This window comes from Xyrauchen texanus, chromosome 17 (assembly GCF_025860055.1).
Source record: "Xyrauchen texanus isolate HMW12.3.18 chromosome 17, RBS_HiC_50CHRs, whole genome shotgun sequence".
NCBI classification, from domain to species: domain Eukaryota; kingdom Metazoa; phylum Chordata; class Actinopteri; order Cypriniformes; family Catostomidae; genus Xyrauchen; species Xyrauchen texanus.
The window spans coordinates 18016140-18039235 of record NC_068292.1 but is presented as its reverse complement, the minus strand read 5'-3'; the positions used below and the strand labels follow the sequence as shown (position 1 = coordinate 18039235).

At 36.9% G+C, this 23096-nt stretch overlaps 1 protein-coding gene across 3 annotated transcripts; it reads right to left on the bottom strand.

Moving 5' to 3' along the window:
* Positions 1–1212: 1212 nt before the first annotated feature.
* ahr1a (aryl hydrocarbon receptor 1a) lies at positions 1213–22702 on the bottom strand. Of its 3 annotated transcripts, none has more exons than XM_052146593.1 (12): positions 22206–22702; positions 21027–21211; positions 13918–14006; positions 13034–13123; positions 12457–12580; positions 8974–9104; positions 7519–7721; positions 6856–6965; positions 6194–6335; positions 4032–4989; positions 3657–3959; positions 1213–2504 (listed from the first exon to the last, which is right to left on the bottom strand). In XM_052146593.1, the coding sequence occupies exons 1-12, from the start codon at positions 22259–22261 to the stop codon at positions 2379–2381; spliced, it is 2517 nt and encodes an 838-aa protein (XP_052002553.1). In that variant the 5' UTR covers positions 22262–22702; the 3' UTR covers positions 1213–2378. The 3 variants fall into 3 exon arrangements, with proteins under 3 accessions (XP_052002553.1, XP_052002554.1, XP_052002552.1); XM_052146594.1 differs by having other exon boundaries at positions 3657–3941; XM_052146592.1 differs by having other exon boundaries at positions 3657–4989.
* Between the last annotated feature and the right edge of the window lie 394 nt (positions 22703–23096).

Here is a 23096-nt window from a genome sequence, read left to right as displayed (position 1 = left end):
CATTTCAAAGCAGTTTTATAGAAAATCATGTTTTCACAGAAATCTCATGATAATATCTGTACTGTCTTAAGAGCCATCATTATGCAGGTTGATAAAAATGTGATTGTAAATTGTGCCTTAAAATAAATCATTAGTAACAAATAATAAGTGATGGAATATAGCATAATAAAAGCTCGCTTAAATACTGTGGAGCTAGACCATTCATACTTTTGTACGTGGTTAACATAATTTTAATACGCAATTCAACAGTTAGCCAATGTAGCGATGATAACAATGGGGCTGATATGATCATATTTCTAGTCAGCACTTTAGCTGCTGCATTTTTAACCGATTGAAGCTTATTTATTTAACCTGCAGGACTCCTCCAAATAATGCATTGCAATAATCTAGTCTATATACAGTATATATGTTTATTTTACATTTCAAAAATTGTTCGACCTGGATTTATAACTGTAATCAACATGAAATAGCCTACACACAGTGTAAATATTTCCTTATTTTGAGATGGCACTAACCCGCTGCAAAAACTACCTCAACCAAGAGGGGGCGGTGTTGTATCATCACCAAAAAGTCTTCAGAACTATCCACCAAGGGTCTCTAACCAGGTTTTGGTAGGGTTCAATAATGAATTGGTCTTAAATGCATCTTAAAAAGGTCAAACATTTTATAATGTATATATGAATTATCTGAAAGCCTCACAGAACTCACTCATACTTATTCAAGTTGGGAAAAAAAACGTGAAGTGACCCTATCATGTCCTGCTTTGTTAAATTTCAGAAGCACATGCAGGGCTGTTCATAAAAAAACTGGACTTTCAGTGTCATCTAAGACAAAAGTCACAATACCAACTCAAGATGCCAAAAAGCCATGTTCTCAAATTGTCTGGGAAGTGGGAACCTGTCTCATTTAGGTTTTCACTGTTTTCTTATTATGTGAAGATGTGCATTGCTTAGCATTTATTTATTATGTTATAGTGTAGGTTAAAAGAACATTATTAATTTGTACAGAACAAACTGTTCATAAGAATAAAATTGCATTTGTTTTATAATGAAGTTATTGCCAGCATTTCATGGGGAAGGAAGCCATTATTTCATTTGTGGTAAATAAATATGAGACAGAACTGAGTGACCAAATCTCTGCACTAAATATATTTGAATCAATTTCCATTTAAAGATGAAGACAGAAAGATAACAGAAAATAATTAATGATCCAATCATCCAAGAAATTCAAAGAATAAAGGGCCCAAAAAATTTCAACGAATTGGAACACGTTTAATCCACACATCTAAATACGCATTTTATAAAGGCAAGTATTAGGTGCAATATCTTGATCCAAAAGCATTACTTAAATAATAAAGTAATAAACTGGTCTTCTAACAATATTCACTGTCAATCTTGATAGCTCATTTAACAATAGTGCTTTATGAATGCAACAGTTCTGCTGAAAATCAAACATGTCTCCATGGTTAATCAGATCTGTTTATACAGACATCTGGTCGTAAGTGCTACATGTGTCTGATAGTCATGAAAACTGAAAGTACAAAAGATTAGATAACAATAAATTACACAGATTCCCAATGTTTATTACAATAGCCAAAAACCCTGATTACCTATCAGTGCTCCAAAAAATTTTAAATACTTCCAAACACAGCTATAAAACGCAGCTTTAATCTATGTATAATTGAAAATACTGCTGATATAGGATTATCACTGTTTACAGTAAGTGTACAGTAAATCAAACCCTAATAAATCATTTACTGTACAATAGTTGGCCTTCATCTTCTACTTCACCTTATACAGGAAAAATGAGTGGCCAACATAAAATAACAAATTCTATATTTTTGTCAGCCTACTTTACAAACTTTATTGTATTTTTTTCCAAAACTGGCTTGTTTGGCATTTGCTTCAGGCTACATACAGTTAGTGCATCTACTGTATACTGTATATATTGCTTTGGGACACAGTTTTGACAGGCCAATATATTTATAACATCTCTTGAGAGACATTCAAAGAGACATTTATCAAAGCACAGTGAAAGCTTTGTTCACATGGCAGGGAAGCCATTGATATATGACTGTTATACATCGAACAGATATAAATGGGGCTCGTTCTTCATTCATCTTGAAACGTCATACTGAGCCAGAGCACAGTGCTCATTCTCTCCCTTGACTTGTACTGTTCTTTGTCCTTTTTCACCCTTTCTTTCACCCCAATTTCTGCTTCTTCCTCCTAATGCTGTCTCACACCGGTGCTGTTTTTTGGGGCTAGGCATTGTGGGTTCCAGTGCATGACCACAGTTCTAGCCAATGAATGACCATCTTAGATCAAGGCATAATGACGACTGATAGCACTTCACCCTAGCACTAGTCACAAGATTAGTCACAAGTATCCTCCTAAAGACAGGTTTGGATGAGGCCTGCTCGTATTCTGATGCTGGTTGGTAAGCTGTGCTGGATGTGCAGTGTTATTCTCCATTGCATAGTTTGTGTGGCCCCCATACTGAAACTGATAGACAGAGATGATTTTAGATTGTAGTTAGAGATGCATTCACAGCATTTCCTGTTTGAATTATCCTCAGACAGGAATAAGCAGCAATGCTGACAATATTGGTATCAACTTATGTTAGAATTAATTTGTATTATTGGTATTTGTCTGATTAGGCCTGATTAAGCCGTTATTGGAAGCAAATATCAAGACCGGAAATACTATTTTCAATGGCAGGTTTCAGAAGTATCAAACATATACATCTTTTCAATTGTATATTATTTAAAGGATCATGTCCAGTCAGCTGGACTTTATCACAAAATAAACCCAGACTGAGTAAACCCTGACAAGAAATAAAGGAGGCTTTTTACGATAAAGACCAACTGACTGTTCATTGTCCCATTTGGCTACCTCAATAAATGGACATGAAACATTGATTTGCATTGAAATTCTGATATTATGTGAGAAGAAATAGACTGCAGTGTCTCCACAAAAACTCAGTTGAACATCCAGTTTGCGTTGGGAATGCTGTTGCTGTCAATATTGCAAAATTACAGTGTTCATTATCCTGCTTGTTACACAGCTACATGCTAAATAAATAAATGGGCATGAAATATTTATTGGAGCTGAAATAAATGTATTAGCTTACTTGTAGAGATCGCAGTGTGATACGAAAACGAGATGGCTTGCAATACCCGGATGAGCGGACTGATATCACCTGGACGGTGTGATTGATCAAATAGAATGGAGTATTCCAGAGAGCCATGTTGTTTTATAAAATGTTGATTATTTTTCAATACATGCATGGCTATGAAGTTTTTTTTTTACAACATTATGGATCAATCTTACTTGACAGGTTTATTTATCTGAATAGTTTCAAAATAAAGAAACGTCATGTTTGTTTTAAATAAAAACAAATTCATTTCACACTTTAAATTGAGGCCAAATTAACGGCTAATTTGAAAATATTTCAATGGTCCATCATCAATTATTTCTCACTTGGATATTGATCAGTATTTGCAAAAATAGTGCATGCCTATTGACAACCACTAGATCACATTACAGACACTGATGTGGCAAGAACACCCACTTAGACAAATGTTAATGAGCCTTGCTCGAATAACCAGAAAACTGCATTGGCTGATTAAACCAAATTAAGACAAACAGACTTACCTGGCCTATGTAAGCTTGCTGATCCAGGCTGGGCCCAATCCCTGCTCCACCATTATGTCCCGATTGCCCATTCCTTTCGATACCTCCGGTGTCCAAGCTGTTGAGCAGCTCCTCGAGGTCGTGAGCAGTGAACTCGCCCTCATCTGCATCACCTGAGGTAATATAAGATGAGGAGTGCGCCTGGGAGCAGCTGATCGACACAGTGTTTAGATGGTTTCTGTAAGGATGCTCCAGTTCCACAGGGGATGTCTCTAGGTAAAAGCATCCTGGCTGCTGGAGCTCTGGCTGTAAGAAAGAAGAAACCTGACGGGTGTCACTGGTTAGAACTTCTGTGTGGTTGCCACAAACCTGAGCATTGTTGAGTGTGTTGCACACCTGCTGGTGAAGAGGTGGTAGGTAAGGACAAAGAGGCTGCTGGTTTTTCGAGTGAGCTGTCTGCAGCTGTTGGCTCACCATCTGAATCTGCTGTTTTTGGACAGTTACGTTTGAAAGTTCATATTGTGAAGTTCCCATCCCATTGTATGGGTGAGACATTGTGTGTTGCCGTCTTTGAGGATTGTTTTGATGCTTTGGTGTGTCCTGTGTGTTCTGCAGTTGAGTTTCTATCTGTGAGAAGTGCTGTAGCTTTGGTTCTGGATGCTCCTTTATGAAAGACATCTGTTGTTCCTGAGATCCTAACATGAGAGAATTACATGAATATGGCTGCTGATGCGAGGGAGGAGTTTGCATATGTTTCCCGAGATTGGCCTGAGTATCACTGGACATTATACTGTCTGTCTTTTTCCTGAGAGACTGCTGGACGTAGGACAAGACTCCATCTGTTAGGTCTGACATGTTGCTGTGACCATCGAAGTCAACTCGAAGGAACAGTTCATCTTGCTGAAGGAGATTCAGATCTTCTGGACTGATCCCTAAACTTCTCATGAAGCTTAGTATCTCACAGCTTTCATCTCCTCTAGAGCCAACGATTGGCTCCTGTTTGAAGAGAGAGCTCTCAAACAGTGAGAGAACACTCTCCTGCCTGTCACTGGAGAAGATCCCACCCAAATCCTCCTTTCCTAAGCCCTGTATCGACACTGAAGTTTCATCTGAACCTGCGGGACACACATATATAGACTCATCCTGCTTCAGCATGGAGCCTAGCAGGGAGTCAGGGTCTACAGTTCCAATGATTTGGGGTTGGTTGCTGTTGCTGTGAGCACTGGGATTAGAGTTTGGGAAGTTGCCGAGGGATCTAGGCAGGTTCGTGTCATAGAGAACAGCCTCACCAGTAGTAAAATTGAAGGGCAATGTCATAGTACGCTTTCTCAAGTTCTCTTCACCCTCCTCGTCTCTATACAAAACAAGAAGTGTCAACATCAAACACATGCAAGACATAGAGTTTAAACACTTGTTTTAGTGCAGCAGCTGATTGACAGGTGATAGGGGGTGTTTCACCGCTGTCTGGGACTGTTTGTGATCCAATCACAAAACATTTTGCACCCTGTTTACAACTGTTTAATGCTGATCACTTGTGATTGGATCACCCAAAATGCATTTTAAACCCAGATTTAAACGTGGTCATAGAAACATTATTGAATGCTACAAACAAATAACACTATTGATACTAGGGCTGCAACGGTACATGTTTCCACGTCAAACCGAATGGAAACCGGGCCTTTGGTACAGTACACGCAGTCATGCAAATTATTACATATCTTAGCATGCATGAAACCAATATTATTTCAACATATAATGAACTACACAAACTGCGTTGAAAAATCACAGGACTGCACAGAACAAAATTTAACAGAACAGAATGCCAGACTGTACAATTGAAACTGCGGATCAGATAAATGCATGTGAAGTTTATGTATACTAGCTAGCTCGCTATTTTTCCCAACTCTGATGGAACTAAAAATATAAACATGTTGGATTTAAATAAGTCAGAGACTGAAGACTTGCCACCGTCTCTAAAATCTGTTGTTTGGGAGCATTTGGGAAGGCGCAAAACTTGAAAATTGTGTGATAAGTACAAGTGTTGAGCTGAAAGGCAAAAGACACAGAAATCTTAATTTTCTTACAATTATTATATTTGCACTTTTTGTAACTTTTATTATTATTTCTGTTTTTATAAAATATGCATACAGTATAAGAGACTCTTAAGTTTTGTTATGTAATTTCATTGCAGAAATGCACATTGCAGTCATTTATAAATGAGCCTTCACAATAAGAATTGTTGCCCATCAGCCACTTTAAAGAAAGATTCTTTGTTTTCCCTGCTGTACCGAACCATACCGAACCGTGACCTCAAAACCAAGGTAAGTACCGAGCATGAATGTTGTGAACTGTTACAGCCCTAATTGATACTAGATTTGAATTTCTTATAGGAAATATCTGTGCTTACAAGGAATATACTGTATTTTATATGCAAAAGAAGACAAATCTAGATTGATATGCAAATATTATAATGACATTACTATATGAGCATCAACAACAATATGAGCTTAAAAAAGATAAAGAGATCAAATTTCACAATGAGAAAAATAAGGGCATACGTGATGGCTCTCTGAGAGGCGATGATGAAATCTGGTTGGCCATTTTTGTAGATAAGTCTGGCATTGGCCTGTACCCAAACCCACAGGTTGTGTTTAGTCAGTAGTCTAAAAACAGTCAAGCCGCTTTCACCCATCTTTATCACTGCAGGGGAGAAAAATAAATATAAATTCTTCTACAAAATCTTGCTATCATCAGTATAGAGGTATATCATTTTGATAGCTGGCATCCACTTCTATCTGGTTAAACTCAAATATATGGTGTACGGTCAATTTGTAAGACCACAGGTTTTGGAAGGCCTTTGCAAAAACACAAGTTTTGCTAGAAAGCAATGGCAAATATTTAATATGTACTTTTAACTTTTCACACCATGTCCAAAATTTCAGCTAAAAAAATTAAACCCCTTCACTCCAAATGATTGAAATCCAAAACAATATTATAAGTTCAGAATGCTAAACATTTAGTATTGGTATGAACAGGTTTGTAATTGTTTGTAGTGGCATCAAACACGTGTAAGCCTTCTGAGGGATGAAATAAACTCCACAACAGTTAAACCCCCTTAAGCCTTTGGAACACATAAGCCCATTATGTTTAAAACACAGCAGTGGGTCGGGGGGTGATCTAATGATTGTCTATAACCATGTGTAATAATAATGAGTCTTACTTCGCATATGGTTCTCAGCACAGTACAGCATGTCAGCGGCATGGATGAACTGATAGCCTGAGCCACGGTAACACAGTTCTGCCTCTGTGTAGCCGAGAATAATCTTCCCTCTGTGGAAGAGCACAAAAACACGAGTAATTGTAAGTGAAATGTAATAATGATTCTATGAGAGCTGAGGAATACTGCACTAAATTGCAAGCCAGTTATTGTTTAGAAAAGAACTTAAAACAAATATGTAAACAAATGTCTTAGTATTTGGTATGTCCCCTTCTGCTTTAATGCCAGCATGTATCAAGCTGACAATTATCTATGTTATCCCAGCATTATATGAGAACGTTTCAAGGAGCATCTTGTAGACAATATGACCATTTGTACAAAGGAGTTATCATCAATGTCAATGTCACAAATTTGCTTACATTTGATAAAGTGACCAAGAAATAGTGCATAATCTTCTTTATCCCTTCTCATCATAACTTTACTTTGTTTTAAAATGTTAAATTATTCAAACTACAATAACTTATCTCAAGGTATTAAATAACACTTAGATAAAGTTGCCAGTAGATCAACTAAATTAAATACATTAAAAAAAAGAGAGAGAGAACAAACAAACCCAAGAGTTCAAATCATCACACATGGGATAAAATCTCTGCTTATGTGACTTACTTTGCATCACACCCGGTTGGCGTGAAATCCAGCTTGTGTTTTGTTCTGAACATGATGCTCTTGGTGTGAATTTCCAGTATGGCAGGTGGCTGCAGAGGGCAGGCCAGGGCAAACAGGGCCAGCTGAGGAGGGATAGGTTTCCCATCTTCTGTCCTCTCATTCTGCCCATACAGGAACTTCAAACGCCCCTGAAAGTTAATTGCCTATAAAATCAAGAAGCATCAGGAATATATCAATCACATGACCCAGGCAGTGTCTCATAAGGAGGATTGATACTGTTTTTGGTTTACAGGGCTTAATGATGAACAAATTAGTTTCCATTGGGAAGAACTGACTTTTTGATTAGAAACACTACATCTGAAGCTCTTTGCTATACAATAAGGTGAAACACAGGAAACAGTGAAACGTTACGATGAAACGATCAAATTTGTAATCATACTTTTCAATTATATACAATTACAATAATGCTTTTTATCTACAACTGGATATTCTAAAATATAATATGAGACTTTGGTTATAAAATGCAGTAGTCACTCCCGTATTATGGTCACACACAACCTTATTTAGCAATCTAAAACAGGACAGACAACAGCAGTCTGCCTCTGTGTGAATGTAGCCTTTGTGTTTAGAACATGAGGGTTTTAATGTGTTGAATCAGTGAGGTTAAAGACATAGATACAATGTTTGTCTACGTGGAACAACTGGCAGTATGTGGCAATGAAAATGACCCATTAGTAAACCAGACCTTCAAGAGTTCATTCGGAGTTTGTGATTCAGTCAGGATGTAACAGACAGATCCTGCTATCTTACAGAACACTTCCTTTTTGGGATAAGCAGACAGTATCTTTTCACTGAACCCAAAGAGAGACATTCTCTTGCATTCAAACTATGATCTATAGGCTTTTTTGAAGATGTGCTGACACTTGTACACAAGAAAATATATATTCAAACATTCAAAGGGTTAATGAATGCTGCATGATTGATTAAAAAGCTAACTGCTTATCTCAGCACTAGGGTGCACCCTTTGGCTTAGTGCTAGTTGAAAATAATGGTTACAATGGATATCGGTTAAGTCTACTGGTTGAAATTATCCAGAAGATATTGTATTTTGCAGTGTAAACTTTTTTAAATCTTCAATTTTCTAATTATTTGTGTGAATTTTAAACATTATTCTTTGCATTTACTATCCAGGCATTAATAATACAAATTTTAAAAACTAGTCACTACTGCTGCAATGAGGTTCAAATACAGCTGCTGAGGGACTGCCAGTAAATTTGGCATCTTTCTGTCTTTTCGTTATCCATCTCTCTCTATTTTACTCCTCTTTTGGAAAGTAATTTTCAAATTATTTTGTATACTGCCTTGTTTCTTGTTTCACTGCAACCCAAAGAAACCAACAACATGATATCATAGTAGAGTAACATTAAATTGTATTTATGATCATTATCAACTTACAAGAAATCTAGAGGAGTTGTCCAAGAGACATCTTAACCTGCAAACAAAGTTTCGCTCAAGAAATGTGGAGTTCTCTGGCGGCAACTGCTCTGGACTGTAGTACATCTGAGGCAGTGGTGCATCGTGGGACGCTTGGCAAAAACAAAACAAAAGCATTTTAGCTTTTATATAGAGAAAAGCATAATCCAATACAAAATTCACTATGATTATATCATGTAAAACATTGGATAATAATGCCCCTGCATTGGTGGCACAATTCTGGCACCCAATGTGTAAGCGATTATACAACTTGCTGGAGGTAGTGTCCTTGCTGACAGGTGGATTATTGTTAAGTGAGTGCACTGTCTGTGCACAGCTGTCCTGTGTATAGCATTCCGACAGTGACTGGCCTTTCAAACTGCCAAGCATTAGATTTCTAATGAAATCTGATCCTGTGGCTTGGTTGAAAAAATGACAGAAATCAAAGCAAACTGGCACAGCCCTTAAACACCAGCTGTAAGACTGTAATTTGAGCTTGGGTGAAGGTAATGTTTTTGCAGAGTACATTTAAATATATGACTCTGAACCCTCAGATCCACCTTGGAGAGCATATTGGGAAAAATTTAGAAGGGCTAAAATCGGGTGTTAATTAAGTCCTGTGAACATATTCTATATATATAGATCTTAGTTTGTAGATAATAAAAACTTGCAAAACCCTTTCAAACATACTGTAACTCAAAAAGACATAATCCCAGACATCTTCATAAAGGCACAGTCTGTTCACACCAAATCTGTTGCGACTACACAACACAACCCAGAGGGCAAGAAAATGACCAATGAGGTCACTTTAATAGCTCACATATTTCTTCTGTACAACAATAACATTAAATGAAGATCAATTGGAGGCTATTGCTTTTTGAAAGTTTTTGCGTTTGCTTTAAAATCTTGCATGCATGGTTTTCCTGTTGAAATTCAGACTCATGCAGTTCATGCAGTCTCTCGTGTGACATATCCGTGTTGCCATGATAGAGGTAATCTCATGTTCTCCATTCAGTTGAGACATCCAGGATAAGCACACAAACACACAATTGTGAGTAAAGAAACAAATAAATACAGATCAAAACCAACCAACTACTGTACAGTGTTCCTCCTTCTCACTTGCACACTTGCTTTGACATACACTCACCTAATGGATTATTAGGAACACCATACTAATACTGTGTTTGACCCCCTTTCGCCTTCAGAACTGCCTTAATTCTACGTGGCATTGATTCAACAAGGTGCTGAAAGCATTCTTTAGAAATGTTGGCCCATATTGATAGGATAGCATCTTGCAGTTGATGGAGATTTGTGGGATGCACATCCAGGGCATGAAGTTCCCGTTCCACCACATCCCAAAAATGCTCTATTGGGTTGAGATCTGGTAACTGTGGGGGCCATTTTAGTACAGTGAACTCATTGTCATGTTCAAGAAACCAATTTGAAATGATTCGAGCTTTGTGACATGGTGCATTATCCTGCTGGAAGTAGCCATCAGAGGATGGGTACATGGTGGCCATAAAGGGATAGACATGGTCAGAAACAATGCTCAGGTAGGCCGTGGCATTTAAACGATGCCCAATTGGCACTAAGGGGCCTAAAGTGTGCCAAGAAAACATCCCCCACACCATTACACCACCACCAGCAGCCTGCACAGTGGTAACAAGGCATGATGGATCCATGTTCTCATTCTGTTTACGCCATATTCTGACTCTACCATCTGAATGTCTCAACAGAAATCGAGACTCATCAGACCAGGCAACATTTTTCCAGTCTTCAACTGTCCAATTTCGGTGAGCTCTTGCAAATTGTAGCCTCTTTTTCCTATTTGTAGTGGAGATGAGTGGTACCCGGTGGGGTCTTCTGCTGTTGTAGCCCATCCACCTCAAGGTTGTGCGTGTTGTGGCTTCACAAATGCTTTGCTGCATACCTTGGTTGTAACGAGTGGTTATTTCAGGCAAAGTTGCTCTTCTATCAGCTTGAATCTGTCGGCCCATTCTCCTCTGACCTCTAGCATCAACAAGGCATTTTCGCCCACAGGACTGCCGCATACTGGATGTTTTTCCCTTTTCACACCATTCTTTGTAAACCCTAGAAATGGTTGTGCGTGAAAATCCCAGTAACTGAGCAGATTGTGAAATACTCAGACCGGCCCGTCTGGCACCAACAACCATGCCACGCTCAAAATTGCTTAAATCACCTTTCTTTCCCATTCTGACATTCAGTTTGGCGTTCAGGAGATTGTCTTGACCAGGACCAGACCCCTAAATGCATTGAAGCAACTGCCATGTGATTGGTTGATTAGATAATTGCATTAATGAGAAATTGAACAGGTGTTCCTAATAATCCTTTAGGTGAGTATACGTGCGCCAGTTTTCCGCGTGTTTCAAATGCGATTACGTCACACATGCGAAATGCTCTTGACTGGAAGCATGAATTAGAGTTAAAAAAATCTTATCTTTAAAATAAATTAAAATTAGATGTTAAATTAGAAGACATTAATTTAACAGCTGGTGTCATATGGATGACGTTTATGCTGACTGTCTGTGATTTTTGGAGCTTCAAAAGAGAAATCTCCATTCACTTGCATTTTAAGGATCTACTGAATAAAGATATTTTTCTATTTTTCTTCAAATGTGTTCTGCTGAAAAAAAAGTCATACACACCTGAGATATCATGAGGGTGAGTAAATAATGAGAGCATTTTAAGGAGCTATTTCTTTCTTATCTAGCCCTTAAACATTTGTTTTATTGGTATAACCTAATGTATTCAGGTTGATTCAGTGAAGTTGTACAAAAACAGTTAAAGGTGCACTCAGTAATCTTATGAGAAGAGAGTTAAACTATATAAAAGTTGAACTCTCTTCTCAATCGGATTCTAAATTTCATGTACCTTGCTCTCATGTGAAGAGCAGTGGTGCATTTGTATATGTTCATTCATGATACATACTCCAGGGCAGGTAGTCAGCATCAATACTCGCTGAGCTACCCAGGCCCAACATTTTTTAAAGAAGAAGACAGAGCATTACAGGGATTGGTTGTAAAAATCTATATCTTCAGATGCTTTTTAAAGGATGTTAGAGAACCAGCTGCTCGGGTGGAGTTTGGCAGGTCATTCAACCAGAGAGGAACAGATGAAATGAAAGTCTGGGACATTGTTTTTTTGCTTCTTTGAGATTGCACTACGAGGTGCCGTTCACCCGACATTCACTCGGTTATAGGCTTTGAATAAACCTCAAAAATATCGATAGCCTATTAATAAGAATTTCTAGGTTTTCTAGACTATTTATATCGTACAGAAGTAAAACTCTCCATCTGAAAGTTATTTAACACTGCAAGCATGGTTCTCTTGCAGGTTTCAATTCCTTTTTTTATTTTATTTTTATTAAATTATTAAATGCTCAGTTATGCTGTCATTATTGCTAAGTGATTTTTGGATCTGGAGAGATGTTCATTTGTGTTCTACCTTGCACTAGCTGTCCGATGTCTGAGGTGCCGCTGGGATTGAGTGCCCAGTGGAGCTGTTTCTGAAACTCAGCCCGGTCTTCAGTGTGAATGAGCTCATAAATACTCTGATGCATGAGATCCGACTGCAAAGAAAATACACAGTTTTACTAGGAGTAACTTCAAACATCCACATTGTAATCAAGAAACCCTGTTATGTACTTCAACAGGTAATCCTTCAAAAAGGTTAACTAATTTACTTTGTAATCTAAAGCACATAATCATAATTACATTTCTCGCATCAACACATCATGGTTAATGCTATCAACAAGTCTGCTTTGTCTGACACCCAAGCAATTCAGTTCAAGTTAACATCTGTTTGCTTTTTCCATCTGTGGTGAGGCATTGCTTCTATTATCACGTTTGTGGGAAGAAGTCAAAATTTCAAACACAATAAATTAAGACACTGCTACAGGGTGTCTAATAAGACTGATGTATCAATTAAGATTTGTTATTGATTCACAATTGTAATCGTAAAACCCCTTTGGGCTACAGTTCCTTCCACCCCAACAATATACAAACTGTAAACCAGCACAAACCTGATGAAACCCCAAGTAATCCTCAATGGTGGAGGAAGCATAGAAGATTGTGCCACTGGAGGTGACCACCAACACAAAACCATTTATAGCCTATGAAAGAAGTAACAGTTAGTCTTGTAAGTTAGACTATTGATAAAAACAAATCTCTGGATCAAATCAGGTGATCTCATTAGTATTAGTAGTTATTTTTATGTCACGTTGATATACACATTTTGTACATTTGCATTTAAATGTAAAATATCAATGTATTCACAACATCTAAAATTGTATACATGAACAACTTTAGAGACAAATCTTTAAGAAACTGAAATTTCCAGCACATTTCCGATGGTACAGCTGCAAATGAACAATATCAATATTCAGACACAATTGCATAGCGACACTAAAAGATGGGAAAAATTGTTTTTAATTTGCACATACATTTATTAAGGATTTCCAAAAGGGACTAATAAAATTATTGTCATTCTTTGTATGGCTGAATTTAATTTATCAAACCTCAAGTATGAAACAAGTGAAATGTTATGTTGTAACGTGTTTCACTCACTGATCTGTGTGTGCTGTCACAATTGTTCTGGCGAGTCAATTTCCATGAATTCGATATTCTACGAACCTCAAAGGGTTCATGATCATTTGTATGTCTTGTTTGTAAGCTTGTTCATTTGTAATAGGGTGTATGTTTTAGACGATGTCAATATGTTGATATTGTACGTTTCAGTGTCTATGCAAACATTTGAAAATGTGCGTCTGCTAGAACCACATTATACGTATGTATATCTATAAATGCTAATTATATTTATGTTGATCAAACACTTGGGTTCATCCATTTATTTTTTGGGGTTTGACTGACATTTTAATATTTTACAGTAGACATCAGAGAAGTTCACCTGAAGCAAAAGCTCTCCCTCTGGCTGCTCCTGTATGTGTGGTTTGGTGTTATTTGCTAGCTGTCTGGAACTCTTTGAGTTTAGTGTCACTGCAACATTAAACAAGCATTGAAGCAACAAACAGATAATACAAATGACAGATACCTATTATTCAACAAAGAGATGATGAGGAAGTTAAGGAAAACCATTCACGATGAGCAGTGATATATGAGAGCACTTGAATAGGCATTATCAAAACAAGAGCAAAACTTCCTGCATTAGAAGGTTTTTCCTGCATGAAAAATAACCAGTTATGCTTATTGTAGGAGGGGAAAAAATCATTTGAAATAGTGATTATAACTTGATATCTTACTTAAAGGTATAGTTCACCAAAAAATGAAAATTCTCCCTCATTTACTCACCCTCAGGCCATCCCAGATGTGTATGACTTTCTTTCTTCTGTTTAACACAGATGAAGATTTTTAGAAGAATATTTCAGCTCTGTAGGTCAGTACAATGCAAGTAAATGGTGGCCAGAACTTTGAAGCTCCAAAAAGCAGATAAAGGCATCTGTAAAGTAATCCATTCAAATCCACTGGTTAAATCCATATCTTCTAAAGTGTTCCAGTCTGTTTTAGGTGAGAGCAGACCAAAATATAACTCCTTTTTCACTGTATCTTGCCATAGTGGTCTCAAGGCACAATCATCATTTTATCCTTGATTACACTTCCTAGTGCTTGACGCATGTGCAAGTATATTCAAGCTTTAAATCATGATCACTAAGGAGAAAGCTGTCAAGATTTATAGTGAAAAGGTTACATTTTGGTCTGTTCTCACCCAAAACTGATGGGATCCCTTCAGCTGACATTGATTAACACACTGGAGTCTTATAGATTACTTTATTGTTGCCTTTATCTGCCTTTTTGAGCTTCAAAGGCCTGGCCACCATTCACTTGCATTGAATGGACCTACAGAGCTGAGATATTCTTCTAAAAATCTTTGTTTGTGTTATGCATTCAAAAGAAAGTTATACACATCTGAGATGGCATGAGGGTGAGTAAATGATGAGACAATTTTTATTTTTGGGTGAACTAACCCTTTAACATGTGGACGTTGGCATCTTAAGTACCAAAAATTGAATGCACTGAAAAAAATGGAAAGCAGCTCTATTAAAAATACTAAACCTCAAAGTGATTTACTTTGAAAATAAGCTAATGCTACACAATTCTTTAGCATTTGGTCTACACTTAATTTAATTGTGTACAATCAATACATTTTTACTTCATTCAATCGTGTTGGGAATGTGGATATTATTTGTGGCATTAATGTATTACATAAACTGGGCAGGGGATTTCCAGTTCCAGGTAAATTACTTTTAAAATTTCAGTGGGTATTACTTTTATTATCAAGCAAACACTGGGGGATCATTATTATAATGATTTACTGGGGATCTGTAAAACCCCAGCAGCACTATATTTGTCATTCTATACAAATAGATATGCTAATGTAATATATGCTAATGTATATTGTTGCTAGGTTAAATAGAGTTTTTTGGACAGATCAAATTGAAGTTATGTTAACTTAACTTATTTAGGTTTTCACTACAAAAATATTTGAGCAGAGCCTATATTTTAATTTCATATAATGGAAAATAATATCCATTGTGAAGATCCCGATGCCAATTACAAACAGATGATGATCGGCAATAATAGGAAATGGTAAAACCATGGATCTTGAAAGTCGCCAAATATATTAAACAGTGGGCATGGTGTGAAATTACCATCCGGCACCCGCCAAATAAGTCGAGATTGAAACGCAAGTTCCTCATCCAAATGTATTTAATGCGCAGGTAATTTTGCTCATCTACCCGCAACAGGCGGGTGACCCGTCTCGGAGTGACACATGACAAGTGCTTTTAGTCACAAAGACATGCACTTGAAGAAACACACTTTTTTATATTTTTAAGAACAGACCATCGATGCTTGTGTCTGTCTTGTAGAACAAGCTCATGTAAAGAGTTTTCACTCTTTTTTCTCTGTTTCATTTGTCTGAAAACTGTTTGCAAGAATAATGTCGTCTGTGAGAATGCTACAAATTATCTCAGATCACCTCATTTGAGTTTAGTTTGCATTATTTCCATGCAGTTGGCATGCATTGTGAACGCAACTCTGCAGGTTCAGTAATATATGTCTTTGTATTAAATAAACAAAGATGAAAGTGGTTAAATCATAATGTAATGCATTCACCTTGAACCTAAAATGGAGTTTTCTTTTCTTTTCTTTAGGCAGCATTAACTGTATTACAAAATGCAATTCTATACACAAATTGGGAACACAAGGGAATTTATTACGCTTATTACTTTTGAGTATTATTGTTCTTAATCTGTAGGCTATTAGTAATTTTCCACCTGTTGTCACTGATGGATGCTTGCGTGATGCAAATGGGGGACGGTGAATGTTTGGATTTGGGGAGGTGGTTAAATAAGATTTTTTGATCACTTCGTTATTTTATTGCTTTTTTTGTTTAGAAAAGTGCTATTTTAATTTAGACATGTCTTTTGTTTATGTTTTTTGAGTTTTTTTGCAGATGTTACAATATTTTTTAGGCAATTATATCAAAAATATTTCTTACATATCGCCCAGCCCTAATTTCAACCAACAATTTGTATAGTTTTTATTTTTTTCAGTGTGCAATCTTTAATGCCCTGTGGTTTAACAATACAAAGTCATGGTCGAAAAACACTTGTGCCTGGCACATATCAAATGAAATGTTTGCTCATGGAGTGGTTGTGACATGCAAGGGCAATGTGAAGTCAGCATCACCAACAATACAGATTAAAATGACAATTATTATGTAACTAACTAATTCATTATTTTTTTTAAATGCATCAATCGTGGAGTGTGTTTGGTTTGGTTATGTACTGTGCATGACTTCAACTCCACAAAAAATGGCTAGACAACATTGTAACTTACTCAGCAGTCTATGTTCTGCATGGCAACCTTATTTCTATTGAGAACAATGACCTATCCACATAGTCTCCACATACTAGATGCCATTACTAAATGAAAAGGTGATTCTCAGTCCTTGTATAAACAAGCCCCTATGGATTCAGAACTGTGTGCCAGAAAAAACATTAAGATCATATCTCAGCTGGTGTTCCAGCTCTCTTGTCATGCAATGTCTCTGGCCCTAAAGAACCCCCAAACGCACAGCTTGGCAGAGTCCTTGATGCTATACAGTGACTCAGGTCAAAGTTTGCTGCTGGAGCCAGTGACTAAAAACATGTTTCGTAACTCTTTTCATTGAAGTCAAGAGGTCAACAAGTCTATTTGAATTACTCACGCAAACCCAGACCTAACCCCCCTCACCCCAGCACTGGCCTCCAAAGAGTCTGTGTTATTACACACAAATCTTTTCGCAACAATCAGCAGCTCTGCCTTGGGAGGAAACCATAGCAAAACCGCTCCTGCTTAGCCTGTTTCTCATGGATTCCATCACTAATTTAAGATCCATGCAATGCTGACAACTTGACCACACCTCTGCATTGGTCAGCACTCCACAATAGCAGGAAGAACACCAACTAAGAAAAAGAAAACTTTGTTGTGCATTTCAGTTTATTGCCCTTCTAATTCGGCCACTATTTCTCCCTTTCACATCTGTATAATTACAAGAGAGGCTGCACAATACTCTTAATAATTATTGAGTAAATTCCCTGGACAATAGCTATGGATTAGCTAGGGAGACTGGCTTGAGTGCGTCATGGAGCGGGCAGATGCTGCAGAGCTCATTTGCAACACATTGTTTGCTGCAATTGTCTGATTGGTTGAAATAATGCAAAATGATGGTTTCAACAGAAACATAAAGCATTGATTAACAACCTTGGAGCTCACAGTAGGTCTGTACTTAAAGGTTATAAGTTATTGTTAAAAATCAGACTGTTGCACTCCCATTTTCAGTGTAAACAATTCTGCAATTGAACCCAAGCTCAGGTTATTGATAGCACCTTAATTGTGTCCTGATTGCAATAAGTGTCTTGAATTTTATGATTCATGCACTAATCAGGGAATTTGACACTTTTGGAAAGGTGCAAGGGAAAACAAGTACAAAAAAACACATCTCTGTGCCAATGAAAATGTTTCTAACATTTCCAGCATTAGAAAGACTAATCCTTCAGTGTCTTGTCCAAATATGGGTCATCCGGAAAAAAAGACTGCTGAGAAACCAGGATGTCCTGTGATAAGTGCCGAATCTATTGACTCCACAGCACTCTGTCCCACTTCCATATCTTTATGCTGAAGGCAGAAGCCAGTTGCCTTAGGCCAAGTAAACTTTGGATGTTAATGTTCTGTACAAACATGTTAATGTTCTGTACAACATATTCTGATAATGCTTAAGCAACCAGCCTGGGGTAAATGTTAAGATAATTTACTTTTGAACCTGAAATGTATTTTCTGCTATTTGAAAGGAAAGCGCTATTGTTGCAGTACTGAGCAAGCTTCCACTAAAAGAGTAAGAAAATTATTACATATTTGTATTTTACTTTCCACAGGATCTCACACACCCCAGTGACATCCTGTTAATTGAAATGGTTCCCCCTCCTCTTTCTCAATGAGGGTATCATACTGCAAATAGCCATGAGATGTGGATGGCTCTCATAAGAGGAAAAAGATACATAAATATTGAAGTTCTTTAGGGTTTGGGGCTAGATTTGTAACCACTTAGTGGTTCATTCACTTTATTAACACTTTATTAGTTGTCTTTGGAGAGTGTTCAGGACACAGTCACTGAACTGAATGTAGTCTACAGGCCTGTGAGCTGTGGCTTAAAATCATGCAAACATAATTTCATCAATAAATACACTTTCATTATTTAAATGTACATATTTGGGTTTGGACTGATGGATCCATTGATCTAAATACAGGTAGAAAAATAGCTAAAACCTGACATCAACATTGGCATGCTTTGACATTCCATCTTTAAAGAAATCAGCCGAATGTAGCCGAGATCTGATTTTTTGCTCAAATCTGATTTATTAATTTTTTTGTTAGGTTGTTCACATGGCATTTTAAATGTAGCCCATATCATACACTGGTCTGATCAGCTGACACTCCTAAACTGACCCGCATGCGTGAATCACTCCTTGAGCATGTGTGTAACAAACTCCAGCATGGCCATGATGTTACCCGTGATGGCAAACATATTTGTGTCACCTATTCCTTACAAAAGCATTCTAAAGTGCTAATTTGGTACTCAACATTTTTTTCGTATTATTAGAACAATTGAAAATGGTTGCGCTACCATGCAGACATCACAATACAGTGGGTTTTTTCTCTATTTGCTGAGGTATTGAGTTCTTACAAGCTGCTTTACACTTGCAAGTCAAATTTTGGTTTTGAAAATAAGCAAAAAGAAACACTTTCCTAATGGAATTTTATTTTCTTCTAAAGTCTATTGTTTTAGAGAGATGGAGGCATTTCCATGCATTACTGTTTTGAAAAAAGAATCTCTAACCATGATAGAGAGGGAAGTGGATTGTTAGATGCACAACAAAAAGACAAATAAATCACAGTCTCTAGTTTGAGAAACAAACTCCTCACAGGTCCTAAACTAGCAGCTTCTTAATGTCAAAGTCCTGCATTGAGGATTCTTGGACAAACAGAAAATTAAGTATACAACATTTATTTAAATAAAAATATCCATTTGTAACATTCTAAATGTTTCTAAATAATCAATAAACTACATAATGTGCATTGTGACTGAAACACATTCCTATTTCAGGTTTATTCTCATTCATATACAGTACTATGCAAAAGTATTTTAGGCACATAAGATGTTTCACAAAAGCATTTGTCTTAAGATGGTTATTTATATCTTCAGATTTAGTGTGTCAATGGGAAATATAAATGTTAGACTAACAAACATTACTTTTGCAAATAGAAAAGATTAGAATAGAAGAACAGGGAGCCCTGCAACAGATGTCATGGCCCCCACAAAGCCCCTCACTGAACATAGAGTCAGTCTAACATTACATATAGAGACAGAAGCAGTTGAGACAGCCTAAATAGATAGAAGAACTGTGGCGAATACTCCAAGAAGCTTGGAACATCCCATCTGCCAACAACCAAGAAAATCTGTGTCCAGGTGTACCAAAGAAAATTGGTGCTGTTTTAAAAGCAAAGGTGGTCACACCGAATATTGATTTAGCTTTTTATGTTTTAACTGGACTGTATGATGTTAATTGATAAATGAAAACTATTTATGTCATTATTATTGAAGAAATCTTCACTATGCAACATTTTTCACAAGTGCCTAAAACCTTTGCACAGTACTGTATGTCCAAGTATTTGGGCTATTAAGTTAACATACTGTTCAAATTTAATATAATGCAATATTATAGAGGAGGAAATGTATTCTCTATGATATTGCTGCAATTATCCAGATATGGAATGAGATTTTAAGCAAACTGTTGTCAACTCCTACATGCTAACTGAATAAAATAAAGCAAATATAAACATTTCACACAGTGTTTAGTGAGAGATTTGAACGATTCAAACACTAAAAGTGGCTGTTCTGGATAGTATACATTATTGTATTACAGTTGTAATAATAAAGTCTTAATTAACATTATGGTTATTTAACATATTGAGATATTATTATGAAGTAAATTGTAGCATTTGGTTACATTATGTTTTGTGATTTCTCATATCTTCTTTATATAACATCCATCCCTTGGGCACTTTTGGCCTCTAGCAGTTAAGGCTTTTCCAGACAGATAAACAGCAGCACAGGGCAGGGACGTACAGTACAGCAGCGTGAGTGAGAGTGTTACCCGCTAGGACAGTTAATTTTGAACAAGAGAGGAAAACGGTTAAGGAATTTTATGCGTAGGTACAATACCGAACTGAGGCATATTGATAGAAGCGGAGAGAAGGTCACAATATATGTAATTCTAACTATATCAGATATTATTTTCATTTATTTTTTTTATCCCTTTTTCTCCCAATCTGGAATGCACAATTTCCAAGATATCCCCACATATATGTCAAACTACTTGGTGTTTTTGGCAGTGATTTAGGCCACATTCAGCTGCAATGTGAACATAGCCCTAGACACCATGCATCAAGTATTACCATTGAAGTGACTTTTAGCCCGCAGGTAGCTCACACTTAGCCTCAGTATAGTGATTTTGTCCAGCTTGGATATGATTTCCTGTGGGAAGGGGAGCAGACTGGCCAACCTGTCCAACTGTCCATTCAGTCGGTCCCGGTGGCGCTTCGAAGGATTCGATTTGACACTTTCATGTGGAGGTTGCACACTATAACAGAGAGTACATGCAGCGTTACTTTAAAGAGTTTGAGATTAGGGCATGCTAGGGCAACCACATTTCTTTGTAACTTTCCTGAAGATAGTTTGCATTGAGATAAGATATATAGGCCATATGACATTAGCATTGAGTTTCAGTTTTTATCATTCACATAAGATCATATTGGGTAATCCGAAACACAGTCATCTAAAAACAACACCTGCAACTGACATGAAGTAGTATCTTTGTACAGTGAGGCACAAATCAACAATCTGACCCTTCAGAGGTGTACTTGTAAAGAGCTTGTAAATTCAGACTCATATAATTGTGAAATACTATATGAGAAATGATCTTCAACCTGAATTTTTTAGCAAGCCTAAACAATTTAAAGCTTTACGTTTTTATTTGCAGAGCCAAAGTACAAGACATGATCATCTAGAGCAGAATGGCAAAAAAATTTTATAAAATACAATCTACGATATTTCCGTGTAATACTCGTACTATGTTCAGCAGTACTATATAATAAGCAAAGCTTGAATATGGCAGTGTTTCAAAACTAGTGTGCTGCCTACCTAGACAGTATTTAGAGCGTCAGAGATTTGAGCTTTCTCTACCAGACAGAAATTGTGATTAGGGTGTATGTGGGTTTAGGTCAAAAAGGAAATATTCCTTTACCTAAATAAACCTTTCTTCATTCAAACACGTTCAAACGCGCCTATAATGCCTCAAAAATGCTGTCTTGGCAGCAGCGCACTAGGATTTGAAGCGCAGCCTGCTTGACACGACAGGACATAAATAACAAGCAATTACGCCGTTGTAACGCCATTAGCCTTACAATGTTATGACAAAAGTAAAAACAATCATAATCATAAATCAATAGGCAACTATACAATGATATGTAATAGTCAGCTGTCTGTTAAATACTGTAAATATATACGGATAACTTGCGATGCATCTGCTAAACTTGTTTTTAGTTCATATTAAATAATTAGTAATTACTTATTACCTTTTTTGGACAGGTTTCCTCCGTTTGCGACTTGCATAGACATTACTCGTGCTCATAATTCCCACTGAAACAGATTGGTGGTTAGTCGGTGGTTTTGCTCACTGCTAGCAGACTAACCTTAATCTGCTTTGGGTTAGAGGTTAGCTTTCTACTCAAATAAACAAACGTAAAAGCTCGTAGTTATCCGACAGTGCTCTTACAATATAAAACAGTTATAGTCAAGTCACAAATTGGCAGTTAAAACAAAGTGGTTGACATGAGAGACGAATAGACACATCTCTGTCATGGCTAAGCTAAAATGGCAAGCTATATGTCTGTCAAATGTTAGTTAGGTTGTCTGTCTTTCTAAAACTGGACTAGCACGCAATCAACCGCACATTTAGCTCTCTAGTAATGTTTTCAGTCAGTCAGATATCACATACTAATACTGACAGTCCTGGCTAAATGCAGAAGTTAGTAGTAAAGCGCAGGACAAACTGAGTCTCAAAGCATGTACAGAATGAGTAAAGGTTCAAAATAATGTTTTGCTATGACAGTCTGGATCAGTATGACAGAGCCCCTCCCTCGGCGTCTACACCTCCTTCAGAACCATTCAAGAATGTAGTGCACTACTTTGGCGATTTTGCATATTTGGGCTCCACTGAAGTATTGGTAAACTGTTGGAACGTTATTTGTTTTGCACAAGTAATCCTTGAGAATTGATCTTGGTTTCCATAGTTTATAAAATACCACAGTTATTGTTACAAGTGTAAAAGCATAAATTAATATGTGTTCTGTTTCAAAGAGATTAAAACAATTTTTAGAATCTTCAGAAAATTCAGACATTTAAAATATTGACTTCTAAAGAAATGAATTGTAAATTTGAAACATATATATTAAATCATGGCCACT

What these genes read in the sequence shown, in the direction of transcription:
- ahr1a (XM_052146592.1), bottom strand. Translation starts at nt 22,261, where the DNA reads ATGAGCACGAGTAATGTCTATGCAAGTCGCAAACGGAGGAAACCTGTC. An exon ending in GGCTAAAAGTCACTTCAATG is followed by an intron (nt 14,007 to 21,026) that starts GTAATACTTGAT and finishes TTAATGTTGCAG; the next exon opens with TGACACTAAACTCAAAGAGT. An exon ending in AGGGAGAGCTTTTGCTTCAG is followed by an intron (nt 13,124 to 13,917) that starts GTGAACTTCTCT and finishes CTTCTTTCATAG; the next exon opens with GCTATAAATGGTTTTGTGTT.